The sequence below is a fragment of the Aedes aegypti genome, chromosome 1 (assembly GCF_002204515.2).
Source record: "Aedes aegypti strain LVP_AGWG chromosome 1, AaegL5.0 Primary Assembly, whole genome shotgun sequence".
In the NCBI taxonomy this organism is placed as follows: domain Eukaryota; kingdom Metazoa; phylum Arthropoda; class Insecta; order Diptera; family Culicidae; genus Aedes; species Aedes aegypti.
This window is the reverse complement of record NC_035107.1, coordinates 12,888,084-12,914,288: the sequence shown is the minus strand read 5'-3', so window position 1 is coordinate 12,914,288 and position 26,205 is coordinate 12,888,084. Positions and strand designations below refer to the sequence as shown.

At 38.4% G+C, this 26,205-nt stretch overlaps 1 protein-coding gene across 1 annotated transcript in view; it reads right to left on the bottom strand.

Annotated features, from left to right (window-relative positions):
* Positions 1 to 1,192: 1,192 nt before the first annotated feature.
* The window catches only part of LOC5569465 (putative vitellogenin receptor), a 39,652-nt gene continuing 14,639 nt past the window's right edge, over positions 1,193 to 26,205 (bottom strand). Inside the window, exons 3-6 of the mRNA XM_001658500.2 lie at positions 6,075 to 6,827; positions 5,276 to 6,022; positions 4,800 to 5,216; positions 1,193 to 4,739 (exon numbers count right to left, since the gene is read on the bottom strand). Coding sequence (XP_001658550.2) covers positions 1,351 to 4,739; positions 4,800 to 5,216; positions 5,276 to 6,022; positions 6,075 to 6,827 — 5,306 coding nt within the window. The 3' untranslated portion in view covers positions 1,193 to 1,350. The remainder of the gene's footprint in view (positions 4,740 to 4,799; positions 5,217 to 5,275; positions 6,023 to 6,074; positions 6,828 to 26,205) is intronic.

The window sequence follows — 26,205 nt, the reverse complement described above, 5'->3', positions numbered from 1 at the left end:
GGAATTTCTTTAATTTTCTTGAGAGAAACAGCATACTTAGCTTTATAAAGAAATCTGGAAGTAATTCTTAGAGTATTCTCAAACGAGTTTAAAAAAAAATTATAAAAATATTTGAGGACCATTCCGACAAATAAACTCTCAGGCGAATTTGTGAAGAAATCTTGAAGTATTTTTAATGAATTCTGGAAAAGTGTCAGACGGATGCCTTGGAAAAAATCCTAGAGAAATCTCCTGAAAATATACTAAAGCCTAGAAGTATTCCACTAAATTTCCTTGAGAAGACTTTGAACTTTGGAGAATCTTCAAATAATTTCTGGGTGAATTTCAGAGGCAATTCATGTGTGAATCCCAGGTAAAATTCATATCATATTATTGACCGAAATCCTAATACAGATTCTAGAGGAACCAATGATGTAAATTTCAAGAGAAATATTCGTAGGAATCTCTAGAGGAATATCTAGAAGAATTCCTGTAATTGAAAACACATTAGGTATTTTTTAAAGGCAGGAATTGAAAAAAAAAACAACCATTTAAAATTGTCTTACAAATATCTACACCACGCATCCTGAAATGTCTTCTAAATATCTTCCCACTATTTAAATGTCTTCCAATCTGGCATCCCTGCCGGGCAGCGATGGAGATTGGATGGACGTACGTGACGTGATATTGCCTACCTGCCGGGCGTACGCGTTTGCAAATTGAGAACGGAGGAGGCGGAGGAGCTGTTGCCCCGGTTGTTGTTTTACAAGCTGTTGATTGATATTCGGAACCTTCGGCGGAACGTCAAGAGTGTGTTTACCGGGGAAGGTCAATCGACCACCTGCGAAAAATTGGCCATTCCGGGAGATTGTTATGATGTGTTATTGACACGCATCGATACCGCCGCCGCGCCGCCCTTCGGGGAAGCGTTTAACCTTGATTTCGGTCGAGCGTGCTGCATACCTTTAGGCGAGTGTTTATTTTCACGCACTTGACTCGCTTCCGGAGCGCGGAGCGGTTGCGTGTTCCCAAGTAATCCCGTTCCGTTTGGTGGCATATGGGACTTAGGGAGAAGGACGGCGAATGTCACGTCTTCGGTTGCGCCCCTCGAGCACGAGTTTGCGTGACTGTACTGAGGAATATGTATACGATTTGCTGTACGGGGATAATGCTCGTTGCGTGTCATGCATGCGGAATACATCTCAGGGGCAAGTCTAATTACACCGCAAAGCCGTGGTTTATTCTTTAACAAATGGACAACTAAATTTGTTACAAATTACTAATATTACACTAACTTTTAACAACTACAAAAGAATGGAGGTTTTGAAGTTACTTATTACCAAGTAACCAAACCAGCGCGCGCGCCCGCATTCAGAGGATCAACCGCTGCAAGGGATCATCTCGGCAGTCGTACGCGTCCTCCATCGAGTCCACGTCGGACATGTTCTCCAGCTCTAGGGCGGTGCTGGTGACATTGTTCTGCCCGGTCGACTCGCTTGAGTTGGGATCGCCTTGACACGGAGGCCTGTGCGGAGGCGTCTCCAGCGTCAACTCGTTGTGCGTAGTAGTTTGATTGAGCCGGGGCACTTTCTGGAACATCTTGACTTCGGCCGCATCGGCCGTGCTGAGTTCGGGATTGTGGAAGTGCATTCCGATGTCGAACTTGTGCTGGTAGCGACGCCGGTAGATATATCCGCCCGCCACTCCGACCAGCGCCAGAATCAGAAGTACCAGGAAGACGTTGGCGATCGTTGAACCTGTTGACGATTCGTCGGACGAATCGTGCACGTTCGGGGCCGCTTCACCAAGATGAGTTTTGACCAGGGGAGTCATCACGTTCGAGGTTTGCGGACAGATGTCCGTTCCGTGGATTCGTTCGCCATTGTGGCAGATGCAGACTCCATGTCCGTCGGCACCGGGAACACACACGTGACTACAGTTGATTTTGGTCGTATCGCAGACGTTTTCAGCTTCCGGTTGACGAGACTCCTGGACGATCAGCAGTTGGTTCGAGTTGTGGACGTTCAACTCCAGCAGTCGACATTCGAAGTCTCCGTAGAGTTTGCACTGGCCTACCGTAGACGAGGCCATATTGAGGACCAGAGCTTGGTTTTCATAGATCATGATTCCGATCGGTTTGCTAACGGCCAGGTTCTGATTCTCTATGACCGTACGGAGTTTTTTGCCTTCGTAATCGAGTGCATTGATGGTCCGAGAGCTTATGTCGGCAATGTAGAGCAGCTTGTTCTCCGTATCGACCTGGAGGGAAGTTACATGCGAGACGTCCTTGGTAATGACCAGCTGATTCTGGCCGTCCATATCCGCCCGGTAGATGATCGAGTGCGGGACTTGAAAGATCCAGAAGTGCATGAGGGAGTAGAACAAGATCCGATTCACGGGATCGACGACGACGGCTTTGACGAAGACTTGCGAAGCAAAGGTTATGATTCGAGAGCAAAGTTGACGCTGAACGGAGCATAGTTTGATCGACGGTTCGGATCGGTCGTAGAAGTATACGTTTCCGGTAATCCAATCCACGGCCAGCTGCTCCGGGTGACCAACATTGTACAGCACGTGGGTGGTGTTGCGTTCAATGTCGTGTTCGTAGATCACCGGATTGTACTCGTCGGTAAAGTAGAGCATCTGCCTGCGTATGTCCACGTCCATTGAAGTGATCCGGGACTCGTTGGCCTGCATCAGTATACGAATCGATGGAGGATTCACTTCCAGTTTACGTATCTGGTTGTATGAAGTGTACAGAACGTAACGACTTGGACCGACAGCCTTGCAGGATACCTTATCAGATCGGAGCATGAACCCTGGATTGCAAGAGCAGCGATAGGAGCCGAACGTATTCCTACACTGCTGAGCGCAAGGCCTTCCTTCGGCGCATTCGTCCACGTCCAAGCAAGACTTCTTGTTCGGGGCCAAAGTAAACCCTTCACGGCACTCGCAGATCGCCCCGGTCGGAGTTTTGATGCACTTGTGCTCGCATGGGCTCTTGGCACATGCATCGTCGCACCCTTTACCTTCATCCTTCCCGTCATCGCAGTCTTTCTTGCCGTTGCAAACCTGACTCATTTCGATACACACACCCGGTTTACATTCAAAAGTGCCCTCTCCGCAGGCCACATGGACTTCCATATGTTCGGCAGCTGTTCCATTGACACAATCCACTTCATCGCTTCCATCATCGCAATCTACCTCCTTATCACACCTCCACTCCTTCCGTATACATTTCCCGCTCTTGCACTGGAACTCCTGTAGCCCACAATTGCTGCACCCTGCCTCATCTTCGCCATCCGGACACTCAGCCGTCCCATTGCAGCGCACCGCAATATCCAAACACTTCCCCGATCGAGGACACAAATACTTGGTCGGGTTATCATCCTCCAGGCCCACGCACGGTTCCAGCTCGACCTTACAGTTCAGTTCATCTGAGTTGTCTCCGCAGTCGTTGTTCCCATCGCAAAGCAATCGATCCTCGATACAATGTCCTAGTGCGCACTTGGTGAAACCTGCCCCACAATCGGTCTTCGTCAGGCACTTGTCATGCTCGTCCGACCCGTCTGTGCAATCCGGATTCCCGTCGCATTCCCACCACTTCGGAATGCACTGGCCCATATTGCACCGGAACATCAGCGGTCCGCAGGTTGTGGCATTGCTCTTTTCGTTGGTCAGATCCGTGCATCCCACCTCATCCGATCCATCCAGACAGTCCGGGAATCCATCGCACAGCGTATTCACATCGATGCACATCCCGTCCGGGCAAGCATGCTGATGTTCATGACATCCAGTTCCGCGATCATACCCTTCGCACTTCATCTCATCCGAACCATCGCCGCAATCCACGTGCTCATCGCATCTTCGCGTCTGATCGATACACTTGCTCTTGTCTGCGCACATGAACTCATCGTATTGGCAGTGCAACTGCTTGGGCTGTCCAGCCTCATCGCATCCCTTCTCGTCCGATCCGTCAGCGCAGTCCTTGTTCCCGTTGCATCGCTTGCTGATCGTCAGACACTCACCGCTGGTACACTTGAACTCGCAGTCGATCGCATCGATGCAGGTCGTGTTCTTCGGCGAGCTGAAGATCATTCCCGTCGGACAGATGCACGCAGAGCTGTACATTCCAGCGGGGACGCAAATATGCGAGCAGCCGCCGTTTTGCTTCATGCAGGGGTGATCGTAACGCTGCAGGGGTTGACTGCCCAGCAGAACAATTTCGTCGGGGAACGCTCCGTACGGTGGTTTGTCGATGGTGATCTTCTTGGTCACGCCGAGGTTGTGCTTGTCCGACCAATAGAGACGCTTCGATCGGTAGCAAGTCCAGAAAATGCTGTCGCCTACGATGGCTATGGAAACCGGGAGTCGAAGGAATTCCCGGAACAGGTGGCGGGTATCGCCTTCGTAGCTGGTAAACTCGATCTTGCTCGAACCCATGTCGTTCCAGTAGACCGAACGCAGATCGCGATCGATGACGAAGTTGAACGATCCGTTGCCGCTGAGTCGTTCCTCGATAACATGCAGGTGAGGTCCACGGCCGGTCATGTCCAAACGATCGATGTGGGTGTGCGGTACGGGTAGGGGAGATCTCAGGGCGATGAACATTTTGCCCATCTCGGACACGATCGCCAGACCGACGGGAATATCTTGGCCGAGGTAGTGCTGAATGATGGCCCGGTGGCGAGTCTGGAGCGAGAAAACCTCAACCGTCGATCGCTCGCTGTCCGTCCAGTAGAGGTTGTTGCCGAGGAAGTCTGTCGGAACGAGGATCAATTAGTGAGACAATGATTACAGTTAATATTACGGATATTTACCGAAAGCAAGCGCGGAGATGTTTCCAATACCGGTGGTGATCAGCTTCTGGGACGATTTGGTTTTGGGATCGACGGTGAAGATCGCCTTCTGACGGTTGTCGGCGACGAAGATTTCCCCTGTGATCGAGTTGAAGGCCATCCGGTGGAAGAATATTTGGTAGGCGTCGGCTTGGGATGACTCATGTCGTCCGAAGGTTTGCGTTTCCAGCGTGACCAGGTAGTTGGCGATTCCCACCAGAAGATACTGGCGTTTGACCGTCTCGCGACAGGAATGCTTGTCCGCCTTCAAGCTCATTCCGTAGGGACAAGCGCAGCTGTAGCTATCGTTCGGTGCGAGGAGACAGAGATGGGAGCAGAAGGTTCCCAAGCACGGGTGATCTCCTTTCGGCTGTAGACCGGAGTGATAGATATGAACATCTGAAAAGAAACGGTTCTATTACAACAAGTTCTTGATCAAACCCTCGGCCAGAACTCACCGAAAATCTGTCGATCATGCACCACTATTTTGCGATCCTTTCCGTTGAACTTATCGCACGACTGAATGCTCTTCGTGTCCCAGTCGGACCAGTAGAGGCGATCGTTGAATACGGCAATCGAAAAAGGATGTTTCAAGACATCGGCCAGCACCGTCACCCGGTTAGTTCCATCCACCCGGATGCTTTCGATCTTCTTCAGTTTGGCGTCCACCCAGTACAGGCGCCCGTTGGGCCAATCCAGACAGAGCCCGTTCGGCCAATGAATGTCTTGCTCGATCAGGATTCTCTTGTTTTTGCCGTCCATTCCGGCGGCTCCGATCATGGCGTTATCTCCCCAGTCCGAATAGAACAGGGTTCCGTTCTGAGGCATCAGCGCAATACCCCTAGGTTTATGCAGCGTGTCCTGAATCAGAATGGTACAGTGAACCCCGTTGTTGGAGCAGACGGCAATCATCATGTGACCGCTGTCACTGAAGTAGATGTTTCCCGTGAGCCAATCTATTTCGAGATCTTCAGGCGAGGCCAAACCGGAAGTCAGCAACAGTTCCCGCTTAGTGCCATCCTCCAGTGATCGTTCGATCGATTCGGTTTTGAACGAAATGTCCGTCCAGTAGACGTGGGCGCCGTCGTAGCTTACTCCGATGACTTGCGATAGATCCTTCGCTACGTAGTACTGATGCTTGGTGTTCAGATGAAGTCCACCGATGGACTTCTGAGTTGTGTACAGCAGAAGCGGTTCGGTTGAATCTACGGAACAAACAAATTACGAGAAATCCATCAGTTACGCCATCGTACTTACCATCCAGCTCGCATGTCCTCGAATCATCCTTCAGTTTGAACTTGTCGACGCACGTGCACTTGAACGATCCCGGAATATTCTCGCAGCCCTGCGAGCACAACCCGTACCGTTCGCACTCGTTGATGTCCTCGCAAACCTTGCTCTTCTTGTTGAACCTAAAACCCGGCTTACACAGACATACCGCTCCGTGCGGCGTAGCCTTACAACCCTCTGGACACCTCATCGCATCGCACTCCTTCGAATTACACGATCCTCCCTCATCGCTGTGATCTCCGCAATCGTCCTTCCCGTCGCAAACCAGCTTCAGATCGACGCATGTGCTATTGTCCGCACACTCGAACTTCCCATGCTCCAGGTCGCATCCAATGAAGCAGTTTTCCTCATCCGATCCATCGCCGCAGTCGTCGATCCCGTCGCACACCCAGTCGTGGCTGTTGATGCAGCGTTTGTTCTTGCACACGAATCCCTTGCACTTGTTCTCGATGTCCTTGCAGCCGATGGTTTCGTCCGATCCGTCCAGGCAATGGGACACCCCATCGCACACCAAATCCAGCGGGATGCACATCTTGTCCGTGCAGGTGAACTCGAACTTGCTGCACGGGACCGGGACGTGCGGCACTTCGAAGTTTTCGCAGTTTTCCTCGTCGTCGCCCAGTGGACAGTCGTCGTGCTTGTCGCACAGGAAGGTCGCACTGATGCAGCTTTTGTCGTGCTTGCAGCGGTACCACATCGGCTTCTTGCAGAGGAAGTAATCTGCGAAAAAAGGATATTTAGGATTAGCAATCATGCTTTTCTACCAAATCTCCTTTGGGATCATTATTGTCGGCACGATGGACCAAGTGGAATCATGATTTTAAATTCTGTGATGACTGAGGTCAATACAAACTACAGTCACTAACGATATTAGGCTATAGGCCTTTTCATGTGACAGGTCCGTCTATGCATTTGTTTACATCGGTGGAATACCGGTGCATACACGAGGCTGTCATTTTCATAGAAGAACTGTCAAAGAGCTTCCCGATCAGCTGTTTTGAAACGTCATGTGAATAGGCCATTTGCTCATGACATGTTTAAATACATGTTCTTAGCCTTTGAACGCGTGAGTGAGCATGACCAAGGTTCAAATTGGATGTAGTTCACTACATGCTTTGCAGAAATTACAAAAATATGGAAACACGTGATCAATTGAATGGTGTAAGACAATTTACACCGTCTTCAGCCAAAGGCTGCACATACTGAACAATCACGAACATTAGGCAACGGACAACACATAACACCCAGTAGCCCAGTGATGAATTTTTCGTTTGACGAAAAGTTACCACCGACTAGAGCGGGAATCGAATCCACGCTTCGTGGCACAATACGCCTAAACGACTGACGCCGCTAACTACAAGGCCACGAAGCCCACAAATCCAGCATGCTTGATTTCAAAGAATATAAATTTAAATCTAGATACCGTAATCCGGGGTATCATTGATCAGCGGGGTAAAATTGATCGGAATGACTCATCTCATCAAAAGTTCGTATTATCATTTATTGATGAAACATCTTCAAACAATGAATGGCGCTTCTCTTTTTTATATTCATGAGCTAATAAAAGTTAAAATTTTTACGAAAATTTCGTTTACCTTAAGCGTAAATTTGTTAACTTTTCGAAACAATGATTTTAATTGTTAAGGATGACACTACCGAAGATTCATGCCTCACATAAGTTCTGCAAACTATATAAGCCAGGAAAATGTGCTTCGTACTAAAAATGGCATCGCTGAAAACGATTCCGTTGTCAAAACTTTTGAAAGTATGCTCAATTAGGCAACATTACCGAATTACTGTTAAGAATGTAAAATTCCCTTAGGAAATTGCCTACCTTTAGGCGTATTCCATGGTTCGAGGTATTTTTAATTTTAAAATAACTCAAAAAGTAAATGACTTGTAAGCATTTTGCCTCCATATTCGGCTTCAGGGGCTATGATTTAAGTAAGTAACGACATTTTCAATACTACCGAACGTTGTTTACATAGGTGATCAGTGTTACCCCATATCAGCTAAATAAAAAAATCGCCTACAATATTTTTTTTAACATGCTTAAATCTTTCAATAAACAAAATACAGTATATAGTCTCGAGCTATGGGTGGCAGTACTTGTTTTAAAAATACCAAATTTGAAGAATTTGCATTTTTTAACGAAATATTAAAGAAACATTCAGAAAAATGATCAATGTTACCCCGGATTACGGTACCATTGATATTGGAAGTTTTTAGCTCACTGCTCATGTTCTGAACACGCCGAAAACTGTGTTCTGCTAGGTATGCTGTTCCGCTCAAGAAAAGTAAAAATTCCTGCTCAAGAAATGGTCAAGAAATTCCCTACAGTGAGTTCCATTTGAATTGACATTTCTCAGATCAAATGGGAGTCGCTGTAGAAAATTTCTGCAAGGAATAGGCGAGAAATTTCTTCAGCGATGCTTCAGGTTTAAGAGCTAAGCTCATGTTTGGTTCAAAATGTATCTCTGCAATTTATCTAGTTTTGAATATGTAACTTATCTAACAAAATCAGAGGCGCGTCCATGTTCGGAACCATGGGTAGGACAAACGTTAGTATTTTTTGTGTGCAGTGAATTTAAGAACCAATATAACCCTGGCTGGAATTTGAAAGCTACTATATCATAGGTGCTCAAATACAAACAAGTGTAAGTCACTTACAGTAAGTGACATTTCGGTCGTTTTGAGTTGAGTTGACATGAGGAAATTCTTCTGTTTCCAAGCGTTCTAACGATATTTTCAGGATACTTTTCCGCTCATCTCAAAAAAAGCATAATTCTTGGAATACTGGTTCCATAGAATGAAAAATTGCTGAAAAAAACTTCAAAGTAGATTATCACAAAACTAGGTTTTTGTCACTGACATCACTTTGCTAAATTTCATTACAGCCTTTACACAATACTAAGAAGACTTTTCGTCGGGCTGGTAGCGACTGAGTGCCTTAAAAATAGGAAATAGAAGACCTCTTGCCAAAAAGAGATATAAAAAGAATCAAAAAGAGACCAAATACGAACCAAGAAAACAAAATGGAATCTAATAGGAGCCAGGAGATAAGAGTTTGACTACTCATAGCATCAAAGCAGACATTTCTCTAATAACCTGGATTTCTCTAAAATATATTTCTGAAGTAATCTGAATTCCTCCAAAAATTCTTCGAGAAAGCCATAACTCCTCCAATATTTGAGCCAGTGATTCATCCATCGATTTCCCTGGGGATGGTACACAAATTATGTCACGCTAAATTTCAACTTTTTTGACCACCTCCCCCCCCCCTTGTCACGTTTTTTGTATGAGTCCTCCGATTTTTTTGTATAAGGCTTGTCACGCTTGGCTTGACCCCCTCCCCCCCTCGAAGCGTGACGTAATTTGTGCATGACCCCCTGGGACATCCTCTAAGATTCCCGGTTAAAACGAATGTTTTTTTTTCAGGAATTCTTCCAGGAATGTTTCCAGGGAAATGCCAAAGAAATTTTTCTGAAAAATAAATCAGTGACGTATTAAAAAAAACTTGTATAGTAATCTCTGACAAAACTTGGATAAATTTTGAAGTCACTCTTAAGGTTCGCTAAAATAATTCCTGGACTCTTAAAGAAAATTTAGAAGATTTCCCAGGTTAGGGTAAGTGTTCCCTTAGTTGTGGGTGTTCCTATAGTTGTGGTAGTGCCGTTTTCAATTATTTTATTACATTAGCCACAGAACCGACACTGCCAATCGACGTATTTACTGGCTGATACACGGAATAGTTAAGAAGAGCGTTCATGTTGCTTTAAAACTGTTGAAATATCACAAATTGTTAAAACTTTTCTTACTTGTTCCAATAGTTGCGGTAAGGTGTTCCTATAGTGGAGGATCCCATAGGAAAACAACGGATACCGCTACTATAGGAACACAAATTAAAAATATACCGTAACTAAAGGAACAGTGTACCAACAGTGTGGAGGTATTATTTTTCACTGACATGCCGTGGATTACTGCGATGTAATCATTTTTCTCATCAAGTCAATGTTCGTTACTTCCCGTTACAACATTAACATGTACGTTAATTGCGCTTCTTGAAAGTATGTGATTAAATGGAGTTCAATCGTGCTAAGTACCTCCACTATTGGTACATCTACCCTATTTGCTGAGATAATAAAAAAACAATCGAATCTCGGGATAGTATTCGGCAGGATTTTCTAAATAAAATTCTGGAAAAACATTGGACAGAAAGTCTATAGAAATTTGTGGAATAATCGAAGGAATTATTGTAAAAATTGCTGCAGTATAAACTGGTGTGAAGACGCAAATGAAGTTTTGCAGATTGCATGTGAATTTGTTGAGAAACTTTTTTAAGGAAGTAAAACTATAGGAGTAATACATTTGCTCGAAGAACCCTTCAAGGAATTTTAGATTTCAGGAAGGAAACATGTGTGAATTCTTGAAGAAATCCACATGAAACTTCTGGCACCCGTTATAGTCTCTGAAAGATTCAAGCCTGAACAATTCTGCATCAAGATTCAGGAATAAGGAAAAAGAGAGACTTTAGAAACCATTTTGGTTGAAATAGATACTCTAAAGACCTTCCGTAAAGTAGAGACTTCTTGTCTTTACTACCATTGTGATTGTTCTAATTTTCTCATTTATTTCAAGACAACAAATGGATGAACACATTGAACAGCAAAAATTCTGTGAATTTGAGTAGTTTTTTTTTCTTTGCACCAAAGAGACCCGGCTATTCGCAAAAGTTTGCAGGAGAAACTGAAGATGCTTGAAAAATGATTCATGGCGCAGAAACTCCAATAAATATTTTGCTCGAATTTCTTGAACAATTCTGCAAAAAATCTCTTTCGAAAAATCGGCATAATCTGTCCAAAATATTTCTATGAATGATGCCACAACCAAGAACCTCAAGACAGTGCGCTTTGGGAGTTCTATAGAAATTGCTCTGAAAATCGTCAAGATTTTCATCACATTACGACGTTGGTCGTTTTTCTGCTGATCTAGTTTTTTGTTTTGTTGAATCGTGGGTAGGACAATACTTTGACTGTCCTACCCAGGTGTTTTCGTGCGTAGTACATGTCCTACCTGTCCTACCCACTTCCCGCGCCACTGAACAAAATAAAAAGTAAATGATTACTCAGGCTCATAACCCAGGAATGACCACCGGAGAAAATCGTACAGTGGTATATTTAGTTTATGTAATAGAACCAGCAATTTGACGTCAATTTTTTTCCGTTTTTCAGGTGGATTTCGTTTCAAAGGATTTGAAGGTGGATTATCAAACGAGTGGTCATCGAAGAAGAAGAAGAAGAGGTACTTGAAGGTGTACTGCACTAACTTCAACTGTTCGAGTTGGTGATTGTGAAGAAATTGATTTGGCTTTGTCGACTTCAAGACAAAACGACTGTTGAAGAGAATTGAAGTTCGAAGGAGGAAATTCGACCATTCTGGAATCAACGAGGATTTGATGAAGAAGACGTGAACTAAAATATCAAGCTTCAACTCATCAAGATTGATTTGAGTACTGGTGGAAATACTTGGTTGTCTTTGACGGCCTCAAGCCTTTGGTGTGGATTGAAGTTTCGTTAAGTATAATTTTATTTATTTTATTACTCTTATTCTTATTCTTATTATTATTTGTTTATATTATCAATTGCACTTCAATATTTTTTCATATATTTTCACTCACCCCGTCAATTTTCCAATATGGAGACTGACGGGGATGGAACATCTGATGAAACTGGTGAATCATCTTCCACCAAGCGTTTTCGTATTAAAACTTATCCCTCCACTTTTTTAGGCCCTTTTGTTGTTTATTTTCGTAAAAAGGAAAAGCCTATAAATGTTCTTTTGATATCTTCGGAAATTTATAAATTATACAAATCTGTCAAGGAAATTAAAAAAGTTTCACTTGACAAATTGAGAGTTATATTTGGATCCCGTGATGATGCAAATTCATTATTGGAATCTAAACTTTTTTTTGATTCATATCGAGTTTACGCTCCTTGTGACTCGTGTGAAATAAACGGAGTCATTTACGATGAAAATTTGAACTGTGAAGATATTGTAAATTACGGTTCAGGTAAATTTAAAAATAAGGCAATTCAGCCAGTTAAAATTTTAGATTGCATGCGTTTATCAAAATTAACATTTACCGATAAACAATCTTCATACATGCATTCTAATTGCATAAAAATTACATTTGAGGGTTCTGTTCTTCCCGATTATGTAGACATTGACAATGTTATTTTCAAAGTTAGACTTTATTATCCGAAAATTATGCATTGCGATCGTTGTCTTCTTTTTGGTCACACATCGCATTTTTGTTCTAACAAAATTAAATGTTTTAAATGTGGTGGTAGTCATTCATCTACTGATTGTAATAAGAATTCAGATTTTTGTATTTATTGTCGTAAAAAACACAATTCTTTAAAAGATTGTTCTGTTTACATTTCGCAACAACAACAATCTAACCAGAAAATTAAAAATCGAAACAAATTATCGTATTCTGAGGTATTTAAAACTTCTCCGGAATTATCCTCAACGAATATGTTTGCAAATAATGTTGATAATGTTGTATCAAATAATGATCATGAAAATTTCTTTTATAAACCTCCTAATAAAAGGAAACGAATTATTAAACCAGTTATAAATAATGATTGTTTTTCAAATCCTCAACCATCAACATCATTTGATATTCATTTTCCCCCTCTTACTTCTCCTACTTCTTCTCGTGTTATTCCTGGTTTTCAAAAAAATACAACACAAGTAAACACAAACGAAAATAAGGACAATTCAAATTCAACTTTTCAAAAAACTGATAGTTCAGATGCAGAGAATTCTATTTTGAATATTTTGGAAGAATTGATTGATTTTTTGGGAATAAACGATTTTTGGAAAAAAATAATTAAGAAAATTTTACCATTTTTGGCCTCTATTTTTGAAAAGTTGAATTCAATTGGACCCCTCGTTTGTTCTTTGTTTTCTTCGTAATGGCTTCATCAAAAATTAATGATTTAAATATTTTACAGTGGAACTGTCGAAGTATTATTCCAAAAATTGACAGATTTAAAGCATTAGTCATAAATTATGATTTGGATATATTTTGTTTAAATGAGACCTGGTTAGTAGAAGCTAAATCATTTCGAATTCCATCTTTCAATATTATACGTAAAGATCGCAACACTTCAAATGGTGGTGTGTTAATTGGAATTCGTGAAAATATTGAATTCAAATATTTAAATTTTTCAATTGATTCAGAAATTGAATATGTTGCACTTTCTGTTAAACATAAAGGTTTGGAATTTTCAATTATTTGCATTTATATTCCTCCCCAAGCAAAATTCTCTTTGTTAGAGTTGAAATCTGTTTTTAATAATATTCCTTCTCCTTTTTATATACTAGGAGATTTAAATGCTCATAATTTGGCATGGGGAAGCCATAAAATTGATGGTAGGGGTTCATTAATTATGGACGTTATTGATGAATTAAATTTGAATATTCTTAATGATGGTTCTTTTACCAGGATTGTTGTGCCTCCTGGTCGTCATTCTTGTATTGATTTATCTCTTTGTTCGAATAGTTTATCTATGATTTCATCTTGGAAAACTATTGAAGACGCAAACGGAAGTGATCATGTGCCTATATTGATTAACATTCATAATCCTAATAATATACAATATAATCAAGAACCTTCTGTTCCTGATTTAACAATAAACGTGGATTGGGCTAAATTTTCTGATTTAGTTTCCTTTGCTTTGCTCAGTTTTGACAATTCACTTTCTACCATCGAAAATTATAAATATTTTTCAAAATTATTAATTGATTGTTTAAAAAAATCTCAAACTAAAAAAAGATGCATTCATCATCTAAGAAAAAAAAATCCTGCATTTTGGTGGGATAATGATTGTACAATTGCTTTGAAAAATAAATCAAACGCTTTCAAATTATTTAGACGATTAGGTTCTAGAGATCAATATATTTTATATTGTAAAGCTGAAGCTCAATTTACTAGAGTTATAAAATTTAAAAAAAGGAATTATTGGAGAAATTTTATTGAAAATCTTGATCCTGATACATCACTATCAACATTATGGACTGTTGCTCGAAATATGAGAAATTATAATTTTTCTACTTCACCAGTTTTGGAATATTCGGAAGATTGGATTGACCAGTTTGCTTCTAAAATTTGTCCTGATTTTACACCTATAAATATTAAACTTAAAAAAAAATCAACATATAATTTTTTTCCTGATCTTTGTACTGAATTTTCTATTGAAGAAATGAATTTGGCATTATCAGTTACGAAAAATACTACTCCTGGTATTGATAATATTAAATTTATAGTTTTAAAAAATTTACCTATTGATGGGAAGTTACATTTACTCTCATTATATAATACATTTTTGTTTCAAAATATTTTTCCTGAGGAATGGCGTTTCATAAAAGTTGTAAGTATCTTAAAACCTGGGAAAAATCCTTCACTTGTTGAAAGTAGAAGACCAATTAGTTTATTATCATGCCTTCGTAAATTAATGGAAAGGATGATTTTAAACCGTCTTGAATTATGGGCAGAAAAAAATAATATATTTTCTTCATCTCAATTTGGGTTTAGAAAAGGTCGAGGCACACGTGATTGTGTAGCTCTTCTATCATCATATATTGAATTATCATTGAACAAGAAACAAGATGTAGTTTCTACATTTCTTGATGTTTCTGGTGCATATGATTCTGTACTGATAGATTTACTTTATAATAAAATGATTGATTGTAAACTTCCTTTAATAATTGCAAATTTTTTGTGTAATTTATTTTCATTCAAAATAATGCATTTTTTCCACAACGGAGAATCGAAAATGATCCGTTATAGTTATTTTGGTCTTCCTCAGGGTTCTTGTTTAAGCCCATTTTTATATAATTTATTTACTAGAGATATTATTTCTATTATTCCTAATGGGTGTATTTTCATTCAATTTGCTGATGATAAGGTTATTTCAATCAGTGGTAAGAGTAGAGAAGTTATTCGTCATTTTATGCAATGTTGTTTGGACAACCTTGGTACATGGGCGCATAATAATGGTTTTAGTTTTTCAGAACAAAAAACAAAATTTATTATATTTTCTCGTAAACATTCTCCAATTGATATTGTTTTATATTTAAATTATCATCAGATAGAACAGGTTTTTGAATATAAATATCTTGGAATATGGTTTGATTTTAAACTAAAATGGAACAAACATATTCAATACATTCAAACAATTTGTTCTAAGAGAATAAATTTTCTTCGAACAATCACTGGAACTTGGTGGGGAGCTCATCCCAGTGATTTGATTACCCTTTATAAAACAACTATTCGTTCTGTAATGGAATATGGCTGTTTTACTTTTGGTAGTGCCATTCAAACTCATTTTTCTAAACTAGAAAAAATCCAATTTCGTTGTTTAAGAATTTGTTTGAAATTAATGAATTCTACTCATACTAAATCTATTGAAGTTTTAGCAGGTATCATTCCTCTCAAATACCGTTTTCATGAACTAAATTGTAAATTTTTACTACAATGTTTCTCCAATAATCATCCAATTATTAATATATTAAAACCTTTGTTTGAAATTAATCCCACCAGTAGATTATTGAGTTCATTTATTTATTGCTCGGCTGAAAATGTCATGTTAGATTCATCTCCTGGTTTCTATGAATATAACATGAATGTTCATTCTTTTCGTCCTTATGTTGATTTTACCTTGCATGAAGAGTTGAAACATATTCATTTTAGTGCTCGTTCATATTTTGCAAAATTATTATTTCAACGTAAATTTATTGGGGTGGAACCTGAACAAATTTATTTCACAGATGGATCTTTGATCAATAATATAGCAGGTTTTGGAGTTTTCAATTTTCATATTGCACATTTTTTTAAATTAGAAGCTCCTTGTTCTATTTACATTGCTGAATTAACAGCACTTCATTTTGCTTGTAGTTTAATCAGAAATTGTGCTCCAAATATATATATGGTGTGTTCTGATAGTTTTAGTAGTCTTCATGCTCTGAACACAGTTAATTTCAATTTCAAAACAAGTAAAATTATTTTATCTATTAAAGAAATATTGAATGATTTGTTTTCTAGAGGATTTGTCATTAAATTTGTTTGGGTTCCTGCTCATTCTAATATTTATGGTAATGAACAAGCTGACTCTTTAGCAAAATTAGGTGTTTCTCGTGGAATAATTTATGATCGGGCTATTTTTCCATCAGAATATTTTACTAAATTGAAACAAAATTCTGTAAATAATTGGCAAATCGCTTGGAATACAAGTGATAAAGGACGTTATTGTTATTCCATTTTTCCTAAGGTTGAGCGTTTCCCTTGGTTTCATCAATTATCGGTCAGCCGTAATTTTATTTGTTTTTATACCAGACTTATGTCTAATCACTATATATGTAACAGTCATTTATACCGCATAAATATCAAGGACTCTAATCTTTGTGAATGTGGTGAATCATATGAAGATATAGATCATATTGTCTTTAATTGTACTCGTTTTGATTTGCCAAGAAGAAATATTTTTGAAAAAATTTCAAGATTGGGTCTTAATATACCTACATCTATTCGAGATATTTTGGCGTTTAAAAATTTGAATATTTTAAAAATTTTATATGGGTATTTTAATGAGATTTCTTATTATAGTTGATACTGCTCGCTTTTTTATATTTATTTTCAGATAACCGATCCTTTGTACCATTCGGAGTTTAAGTTGTTTTAATTCAAGTTACTTGGATATACGAGGACCCTCATGATGACTCCAACGGCTCCGATATGGATCAATTCCGGATGAGCCTTTAGTATTTAAGAATTATTTTTGTAATGTTGTTTGAAAAGATAAAGAGGTTTTGTGCCTTTTTGAGAAAGATTTCCAAAAAAGAAATCACTCAAAGGGGTTTTTCCCTCTTTCAAAATTCAAGTTAAAATAAAAGATAATAATAATAATAATAACCAGCAATTTGACGCTTCTATCTTTTTGTTTTTAAAAGCACATGACCCATGTAACACAATATAAAGTAAACTATCAGTGGGACATTTTAGTTTTTAGGTATTCGACGGCTAAATCTTCTAGATATTCTGCACATGTGACTCATCTCACACCAGTCTGGTGCTTTGCGACCGCTGAAGAAACCCAGGAATGACCAATGGAGATGCCAGCATTGAGGATTATTTCAGTATTTGTACCAAAACTAGTCATTTGACGCTTAAACCTCCTGAATTTTTAAGCATGTGACCTGTCTCAGAAGCTCGGATCCAGGGCCACGTTTGGGCACAAGCCTGACTACAGAAATAGCTCAAGAATGACCAACGTTTTATGAAATATTTCAATTGTTATACCGTTTTGATACATACAGTCGACTCTCCACATCTAGATATCGAAGGGACCATCGAGATAGGGAGAGATCGAGACATAGAACAAGTTTTAAATGAATACTAGATTGAAAATCGCTCCGTTACCAGGAAAATTGAAAACAAACAGACGTCATTTCGTCTTCGTAAATTGTTTTGAATCCCTAAAATCTAGTCTAGTAACCTTTGATTATGGGCATATCGACATACGGAGAGAAAATTGGGAATGAAAATCACAACGAGATAGAGAGATATCGAGATAAGGAGGAAAATCGGGAATGAAAATCACTTCAAGATAGGGAGATATCGAGATAAGGAGGATATCGAGATATGCAGAGTGAAAATGTATGCAAAATGAAGGGACCGAAAAAACTATCGACATAGGGAGAGATAGGGTATTTATTATGGAGGTTTTAAGCACGGTGTTGAAATTTAAATCGTATTTCAGTGTCCAAAACCTAAATATTACAGTATTTTGCAATGTTAAGTGTTAAAACTATCCTTTATCTGGAGCATAATGAAGTAAAAAAGTAAATTTTGGAATCAAACGTACATTTTTTTAACATAGATCTGAAGCGCTTCCTATGTTCTATTATTGCGGTGTTTCGTCCAATTATTGCGGTATATCAAAAATCAAAGATTTTATTACATTCAGTATACATTCGATGCCACACAATGTTCTAGCATTGAAATTATGCTCCCTCCCTGCACTGCACGGTACAGTCAGTTTGTGTTACTTTGGACATATCTATAAAGAAAACTAATTCATTACTTTATGTCACGATTCGAAAACAAACCAAGAGAATCGAATGATTTTCTGCCGGTTTCGTCTCCTCTGCTGTCGTAGCTGGACAATGTTAATATAAATAGACTAGGTTCTTCCATCTGAGACCACTAGTCGCTATATAAGAAATGATTTTTTTGACTTAAGTATAACCACAATGTTGGTGCTTTGAAAAATGTGTTTTACTAGTTTTCACCAATCCAATGCAATTTTAAAAGATTTCAACGTATTTTTGGCATGTGTTCTGATTTTAAATCAGTTTACGTGATTTTTCGGTAAAACATTGTGTTTATTTGCTATATATTTGTAAACTAGTGGTCCCGGCAAACTTCGTCTTGCGATCAAGTAGGCTGTTGAAAAATGTTATGGATCGTCCTATACGAAATGACAATTCCATGCATTCTTGTTTTTCCAACTTTCTCGGTGAATATTCGGGGATTTTTATACTGACAAACACGTCGGAACCCTTGACGAACAAAACGGAGAAAGAATCATTCAAATCCGTTGACCCGTTCGTAAGCCATTTCATGACATTATTATTTTATTTTTATTTATTTATTTAGTTGGTGTTACATCAATTAATTTGATAAAACCTCGTTAACGATGTTACGCCAATTTACTCGGTCCAAGGCTGTGTCTCTCCAACCTCGATTTTGGCCCACGTTCTCCAGATCTTGTTGCACCTGATCAAGCCACCTCGCTCGCTGTGCTCCCCGCCTTCTTGTGCCAACCGGATTCGACGCGAACACCATCTTTGCAGGATTGTTGTCCGGTAGTCTTGCAACATGCCCTGCCCAGCGCACCCTTCCGTCTTTCGCAACCTTCTGGATACTTGGTTCGCCGTAGAGCCTAGCGAGCTCGTGGTTAATTCTCCGCCGCCACACACCGTTCTCCTGCACTCCACCAAAGATCGTCCTAAGCACCCTTCGTTCGAACACTCCAAGTGCTTGCAGGTCCTCTTCCAGCATGGTCCATGCTTCATGTCCATAGAAGACCACCGGTCTTATAAGCGTTTTGTACATGGTACATTTGGTGCGGGGGTGAATCTTTCTCGACCGCAGCTTCTTCTGGAGCCCATAGTAGGCGCGACTTCCACTGATGATGCGTCTCCGTATTTCACGACTAACGTTGTTATCAGCCGTTAACAAGGATCCGAGGTAGACGAACTCATCAACCACCTCAAAAGTATCCCCGTCTATCGTAACACTGCTTCCCAGGCGGGCTCTGTCGCGCTCGGTTCCGCCTATCAGCATGTACTTTGTTTTTGACGCATTCACCACCAGGCCGACTTTTGTCGCTTCACGTTTCAGGCGGGTGTACACGTCTGCCACCGTTCCAAATGTTCTGCCGACAATATCCATATCATCCGCGAAGCAAACAAATTGGCTGGATCTTGTGAAAATCGTGCCTCGGTTATTGAACCCGGCTCTCCGCATGACACCTTCTAGCGCGATGTTGAACAGCAGGCACGAAAGTCCATCACCCTGTCGAAGTCCCCGGCGGGATTCGAACGAACTGGAATGTTTGCCCGAAATCTTCACGCTATTCTGCGTAACTTATTCTTGACAAATCATCATCGAACAAATTATGCCAAAAACGGGCCTCTAAATCAAATGATGGCCATTTACAATCAAAATTGCGAAACTATTGACTTTACCATGTCTCGGCAAAATCTAAAAACATACTTCAAATCCATTAGAAATCGCAACACATAAAATAAACCAAAATGAAGTTAACATTACTTACACTACACTTTCTTTTTCAATATTTTTTATAAATTTCATAATTTTAGTATTAAGAAATAAAACAAAAATATGTTTATGTATAATGTACTAGTCTACGTCGATTGACGAAAAATAAAATAAATAAATAAATACAGAAAAGCAATACTAGTTCATCCAAAACAAACACTTATTTACAAATTGCACTGAAGATTTCTGTGTGTATACATCATTATCACCTCTATGGAAAAATGAAGTATTTCACACTGCAATTGAATACTCAATCTTCATACATAAAACTTCTCTCCCCAGCGACTGGGAGTACGAGGAAGTGCCGGAATACAATAAAGCAAATTACAACGAAGCCAAACGTAGACTATGTAGAATTAATTGGCAACATATCATAAGTATTGAAGTAAATGTCGACACCGAAGTAGACAAGTTCTATTCAATTATTCAACAAATATTTAATGAAACTGTGCCAACAAGAAGAAAAAGACGTATACAAAGTAACAAATTACCGGTGTGGTTTAGCCCACATCTGAAAAACCTAAAGAACAAGAAACAGAAAGCGCATAAATTATACAAAAAAGAAAATACTGCCACCAACTTACAAAATTATCATGACATATGTAACCAACTCAACTCTGCCATTAACTCTGCACATGAAGAATATAATCGTAAGGTCGAATCCGAAGTCAAATCATGTCCTAAAAACTTTTTTAATTATGTAAACACAAAAATAAAAAGTAGCAATTTCCCTTCGCGAATGCATTTTGACGGAAACGTAGGTGAAAACTCTTCCGATATCTGCAACCTCTTTGCAGATTTCTTCCAAGAAGTGTATACCACCTACTCTGAAGAAGACCGCGACCGCAATTTCTTTTCTTTTTTCCCAGAAATTTCTAATAGTATATCTATTGAAAAACTATCACAACAAGAAATCTTATCGGCACTAAAAAACCTGGACGTAACTAAGGGAGCAGGACCGGATGGCATTGCATCCGCGTTCTTCAAAAATCTCTCAGAAGAACTTACCCTTCCCTTAGAACGCCTTTTCAACATGTCTCTAAATAATGGAAAATTCCCAGTAGCTTGGAAATCCTCATATTTGGTGCCTGTTTCCAAATCAGGTACAAAATCTGACATACGGAACTATCGCGGAATTGCCATTATCTCATGTGTTCCCAAACTTTTCGAATCTCTCGTAAACGACAAAATTTTCCAGCAAGTAAAAAACCAAATTACTTGTATGCAGCATGGCTTTTTTAAAGGCCGCTCAACATCTTCCAATCTGCTAGAATTTGTATCTTTTATTCTCAACGCAATGGACAATGGCAAGCACGTAGAAGCCCTCTACACTGACTTCAGTAAGGCATTTGACCGAATCGACATACCATTATTAATCTTCAAATTGCAAAAAATAGGAATGGAGCCAGGACTCTTGAGTTGGATCCAGTCATATCTATCACATAGGAAACAAATTGTGCGCTTTCAAAATAAATTATCAGCACCCATTTCTGTAACCTCTGGAGTACCCCAAGGTTCTCATTTAGGCCCACTTCTTTTTGTAAACGACATTTTCTTTTTACTTAGAAAAATAAAATTTCTTATATATGCAGACGACATGAAGCTCTTCATGAAAGTAAGTAATTCTAGCGAAGCAGAAGAATTCCAGAATGACATTAACTTATTCTTCACTTGGTGCCAAAAAAGTTTACTTCAGCTCAATATCAAAAAATGTAATTCAATAGCATTTAGTCGAAAATATGTAACACCACCAATTGAAGTATTTTTACGAAATCAAGTAGTGCAGAAGTGTAAAATTGTAAGGGATTTGGGCGTAATCCTAGACTCTAAACTCTCTTTTGTAGAACATTATAATTCCATAATAAACAAAGCAAACAGCATGCTTGGCTTCATTAAGAGGTTCAGCAACAATTTTCAAGACCCATATACTATTAAACTATTGTATACTACATATGTAAGACCAATTTTGGAATACTGTCACCTAGTATGGAACCCGTATCATGTCGTACACGAAGAACGCATAGAATCAGTACAGAAGCAATTCCTTTTATACGCCCTTCGGAAATTGAATTGGACTGTACTGCCACTTCCGTCGTATGAAGCACGCTGCATGCTCATCAACTTGGAAACACTTAAGCAACGCCGGGAATTCGCAATGATTCTCTTTATATACAACATTATTTCGAACCGTGTAGACTCTGCTGCACTTCTCTCTCAACTAAACTTCTACACACCCTCTCGGCATTTAAGAACAAGAAAATTATTTTCAGAAAAATCATGCAGAACGCATTATGCTCAAAACGGACCAATAAACCGTATGATGCGTCAGTATAATGTACATTGCGAATTCATTGGCATTACTATGTCCAAAGAGCAGCTTAAAACACAACTAAAGAACAATAGAAGTAATCCATAGCATGTAAGAAAGTATTGTAATTATTGTATGTAGTCTACCTATGCTTGACAAAATAAATAAATAAATAAATAAACTATCTGGTAGAGTGTATTGTTAATGCAGTTAATGCTAACGAATTCCATGTCAAATCGATCAGTCACAGAACTCGACCATCTTCGATTTGGATTAAATTTTGCACATGTTTTTGGTATGGTAGAATATGTGTTTTCCATAGAAAAATTGATCATTTTGACTCAAGTGTAACATTTGAAAACGGTCTATAATTTTTTGCTTGCAACTTATTTGAAAAATTCTAACTCCGAAACTGTTGATTTTAGGAAAAAATGTTCTATGAAGAAGTTGTAGTGAACCGTTTGGACTATAAGAAAAAAATATACACTGAAAAAATATTTTATATATTTTTATGAAAAAATCAAAAATAAAACTTAAATATTAAATTACACAAAAACCCCAATTTTTAATATTTTTTAAATTTTTACCATAGAATTTTGATAGTGAACAGATGTTTGGGACAAAGTTTCATGATGGATAAATTTTTAATAAAAAAGTTTTTCTAAGAACAACTTTTGGTCGATTTACAAAATTTTGATTTTTTATCAAAATAAATACATTCTGATGATACAGTTAGCATCTCAAAATGATTCGAAGCCATAATGATTATATGCAAAATTTCTCTAGAAGTAGCCATTTTCGAATTATATCAATTTTAATGGAAAAAATATTGTTTAAATATTAAAATAGGCCATTTTCATAAGTTATTCGCATTTCTCCATGGATAATAAAACGTTTTCGAGAGTGAAGACCATATTTCTTTCCACTTACTTATTTTTCTTGATGGAGAATCGCGAATAACTAATGAAAATGGCCTATTTTAATATTTAAATAATATATTTGGCATTAAAGTCGATATAATTCGAAAATGGCTACTTTTAAAGAAATTATTCATATAATCATCATGGCTTAGAATCATTTTGAAATGCTTACTGTATCATCAGAATGTATTTATTTTGACAAAAAATCAAAATTTTGAAAATCGACCAAAAGTTGATCTTAGAAAAACTTTTTTATTAAAAATTTCTCCTTCATGAAACTTTGTCTCAAACATCTGTTTACTATCAAGATTCTATGGTGAAAATTTAAAAAAATATTAAAAATGGGGTTTTGTGTAATTTTAAATTTAAGTTTTATTTTTGATTTGTTCATGGAAATAAATAAAATATATTTTCAGTGTACTTTTTCGTAGAACATTTTTCTCTAAAATCAACAGTTTCGGAGTTAGAATTTTTCATAAAAGTTGCAAGCAAAATATTATAGTCCGTTTTCAAAAGTTACACTTGAGTCAAAATGATCAATATTTCTATGGAAAACACATATTCTAGCATACCAAAAACATGTGCAAAATTTAATCCATATCGAAGACTATCGAGCACGATTTTTATTCTTTTCGACTCATTCTGGATGGAATTCGTCTGCTCAAGGTATTGTGAATGCATACATGCTTGAAATAGTTCATAAGAATGAACTGCATAACGTATGCAACTCTACGGGTGATTCAATCTTCTGATCCAATAACATCCTTCGGGGTCGCATGAGTCTTTCAAGAGTTCCCAAAGAATCCACAGGCTAAAAAAAAAACCGTAGTTTCGGGTGAAATTGATCATTTTTCACGGTTTTTCTAGTCTGTTTTCTATAATGCTAGCAATACCAAACAACTAAATGCAGGAAAACAAGTACGAAGGTAAGCCTCATCGACTCATGTACCGAAATTTTCTAACAAATGTCATTTTAGTGTTAACAAATATCTCTAAAATAGAAAATCAGGGGATCTCATTTCGGGGTGAAATTGATCACTTGTCAATGCCATTATTGTTAGTTTTCAAAACAACTCTACATGATAAATTTGAGCTCCCTGAATCTGAATATGCTTGTCAAAATCTTAACATTGCAATATTTATATAAATAAGGAATGGTTAAATTTCAATAATTACGTGGAAAACGCCTAAATGTATGCAATTTCCTAAGGAAATCGATGATATCTAACAGAAATTCAATTATTTCAACTATTTGAGCTAATTGGTACGAATTTTGGTGATGAAATATGGTTTGCGGATACATCTTAAGCATCCTCACAAGCTTTCAGGTTTCTACTATGTTCAAATCATTGCTTAGAAATAGAAGTTCATAGGTGTTTGTCAAAACTTCACCGTGCATGATTTTGAAATTTTGTATTATTTTCATAGTAATAAACATTCTTCAACGTTAAAAACTCCACAACACACAATTCGACAATAGTCGCGACAAACAAGGTTCATTTACTGCAGCTTACATTGATATTTGTGCTCCATTACGCATATATAAAATCGTGTGATACGATGATCAATTTCACCCTTCTGATCAATTACACCCGATTTTACGGTAGTTTCCAAGCGGTTTGTTTATTTTCGCCGAAGTTCTCAAAGCCTGCAAGCTTCATTAGGGTTCCCGGGGCTTCGCAAGGGATTTTCAAAATGTTTTCGGGGGTTTGCAATGACTTCATAGAACTTCGCTAGGAACTCCTAAAAGGGATTCACTTTTATTTTAAACTTTGTTAGAGATTCATAGATGATTCACAAGGGGTTCTCAGCGATCCAAAGATGTTTTCAGGGCCGCAAGGGGTCCTGAGAGGTTTTCAAGGCATTCTCAAAGAGTAAGTGGATCACTTTAGTTTTCAAGAGGTGTAACGGGTTTCCTAGGATTTGCAGGGTTCCCTAGTGGTTTTCAGAAGTTGCAAATTCCTGTGGTTAATCCTTCAGATGTTTTTGTAATTCTACCCGTTCGTAATTAATCTTCTGGCTGGGATATAGAGTAAAGTGGGGCAAAAGTTCGAGTGGGGCAAGAGTTTCTTTTTATGATTTCTAGCTCAATTCAAAACAAAACTTCTAAATGTCATGGTGGTTCAAATTCTATTGAAGTAAGAGGCTTTCACTCCAAATATCATTAAAATTGATTGAGATTTGGAAAAGTTATAAACTATTTGTTGTTTTTCGACGTGAAAATTGTAATTTTCGGTCAAACTTTCGTTGCATGGAATCAAATGAAGATAAAATCTTTTTCAATATTTTATGTAATGGCGTCTAGACTCATCATAAGGATGCTTTGAGGTGAATTAGTTTTTGCATAAATGCTTGGAAACGATTTTTGGCCCATAGTGGGGCAAAAGTTCGAATCAGCGGGGCAAAAGTTCGACCCATGTATAAACTCACGGAAAAAATTGCAAATTGATTTACATTATCTTATCTAAATTTGTCTGATCGTGCGAAAAATGTCACCAAAATTTTACATTTCCACTTGGTTTTGCGAAAAACATCTATTTTTGAGTATATTACAATTAACTCTGTTTTGGGAATTTTTTTTTAATTAAGTAATAAGTATAAAGTATGGTATAAAGTATGCCTGTCATAGAAGTATCGATATTTTGTGTTTAGCCAGCGAACTTTTGCCCCATACTAAATTCGTATTCTTGCCCCACCGGTGGGGCAAAAGTTCGTTTAAGACAATCAATTTTGAAACTGTTATAACTAAAACTGGGTAAATATTTTGACCCCCGTTTGTTCAGCAAAATTACTGCCAATATGTTGAAGGTTCACTGTATGGTATTTGTTTTGTTTCAACGGCTATTGTTTTCCTGGAAACTTTGATTATACCACTAAAGTCGAACTTTTGCCCCACCTTACTCTACTGCCGTGAATCACAAGTCCGTCCCATGTGTTAATATTGACTGAGAAGTTGGC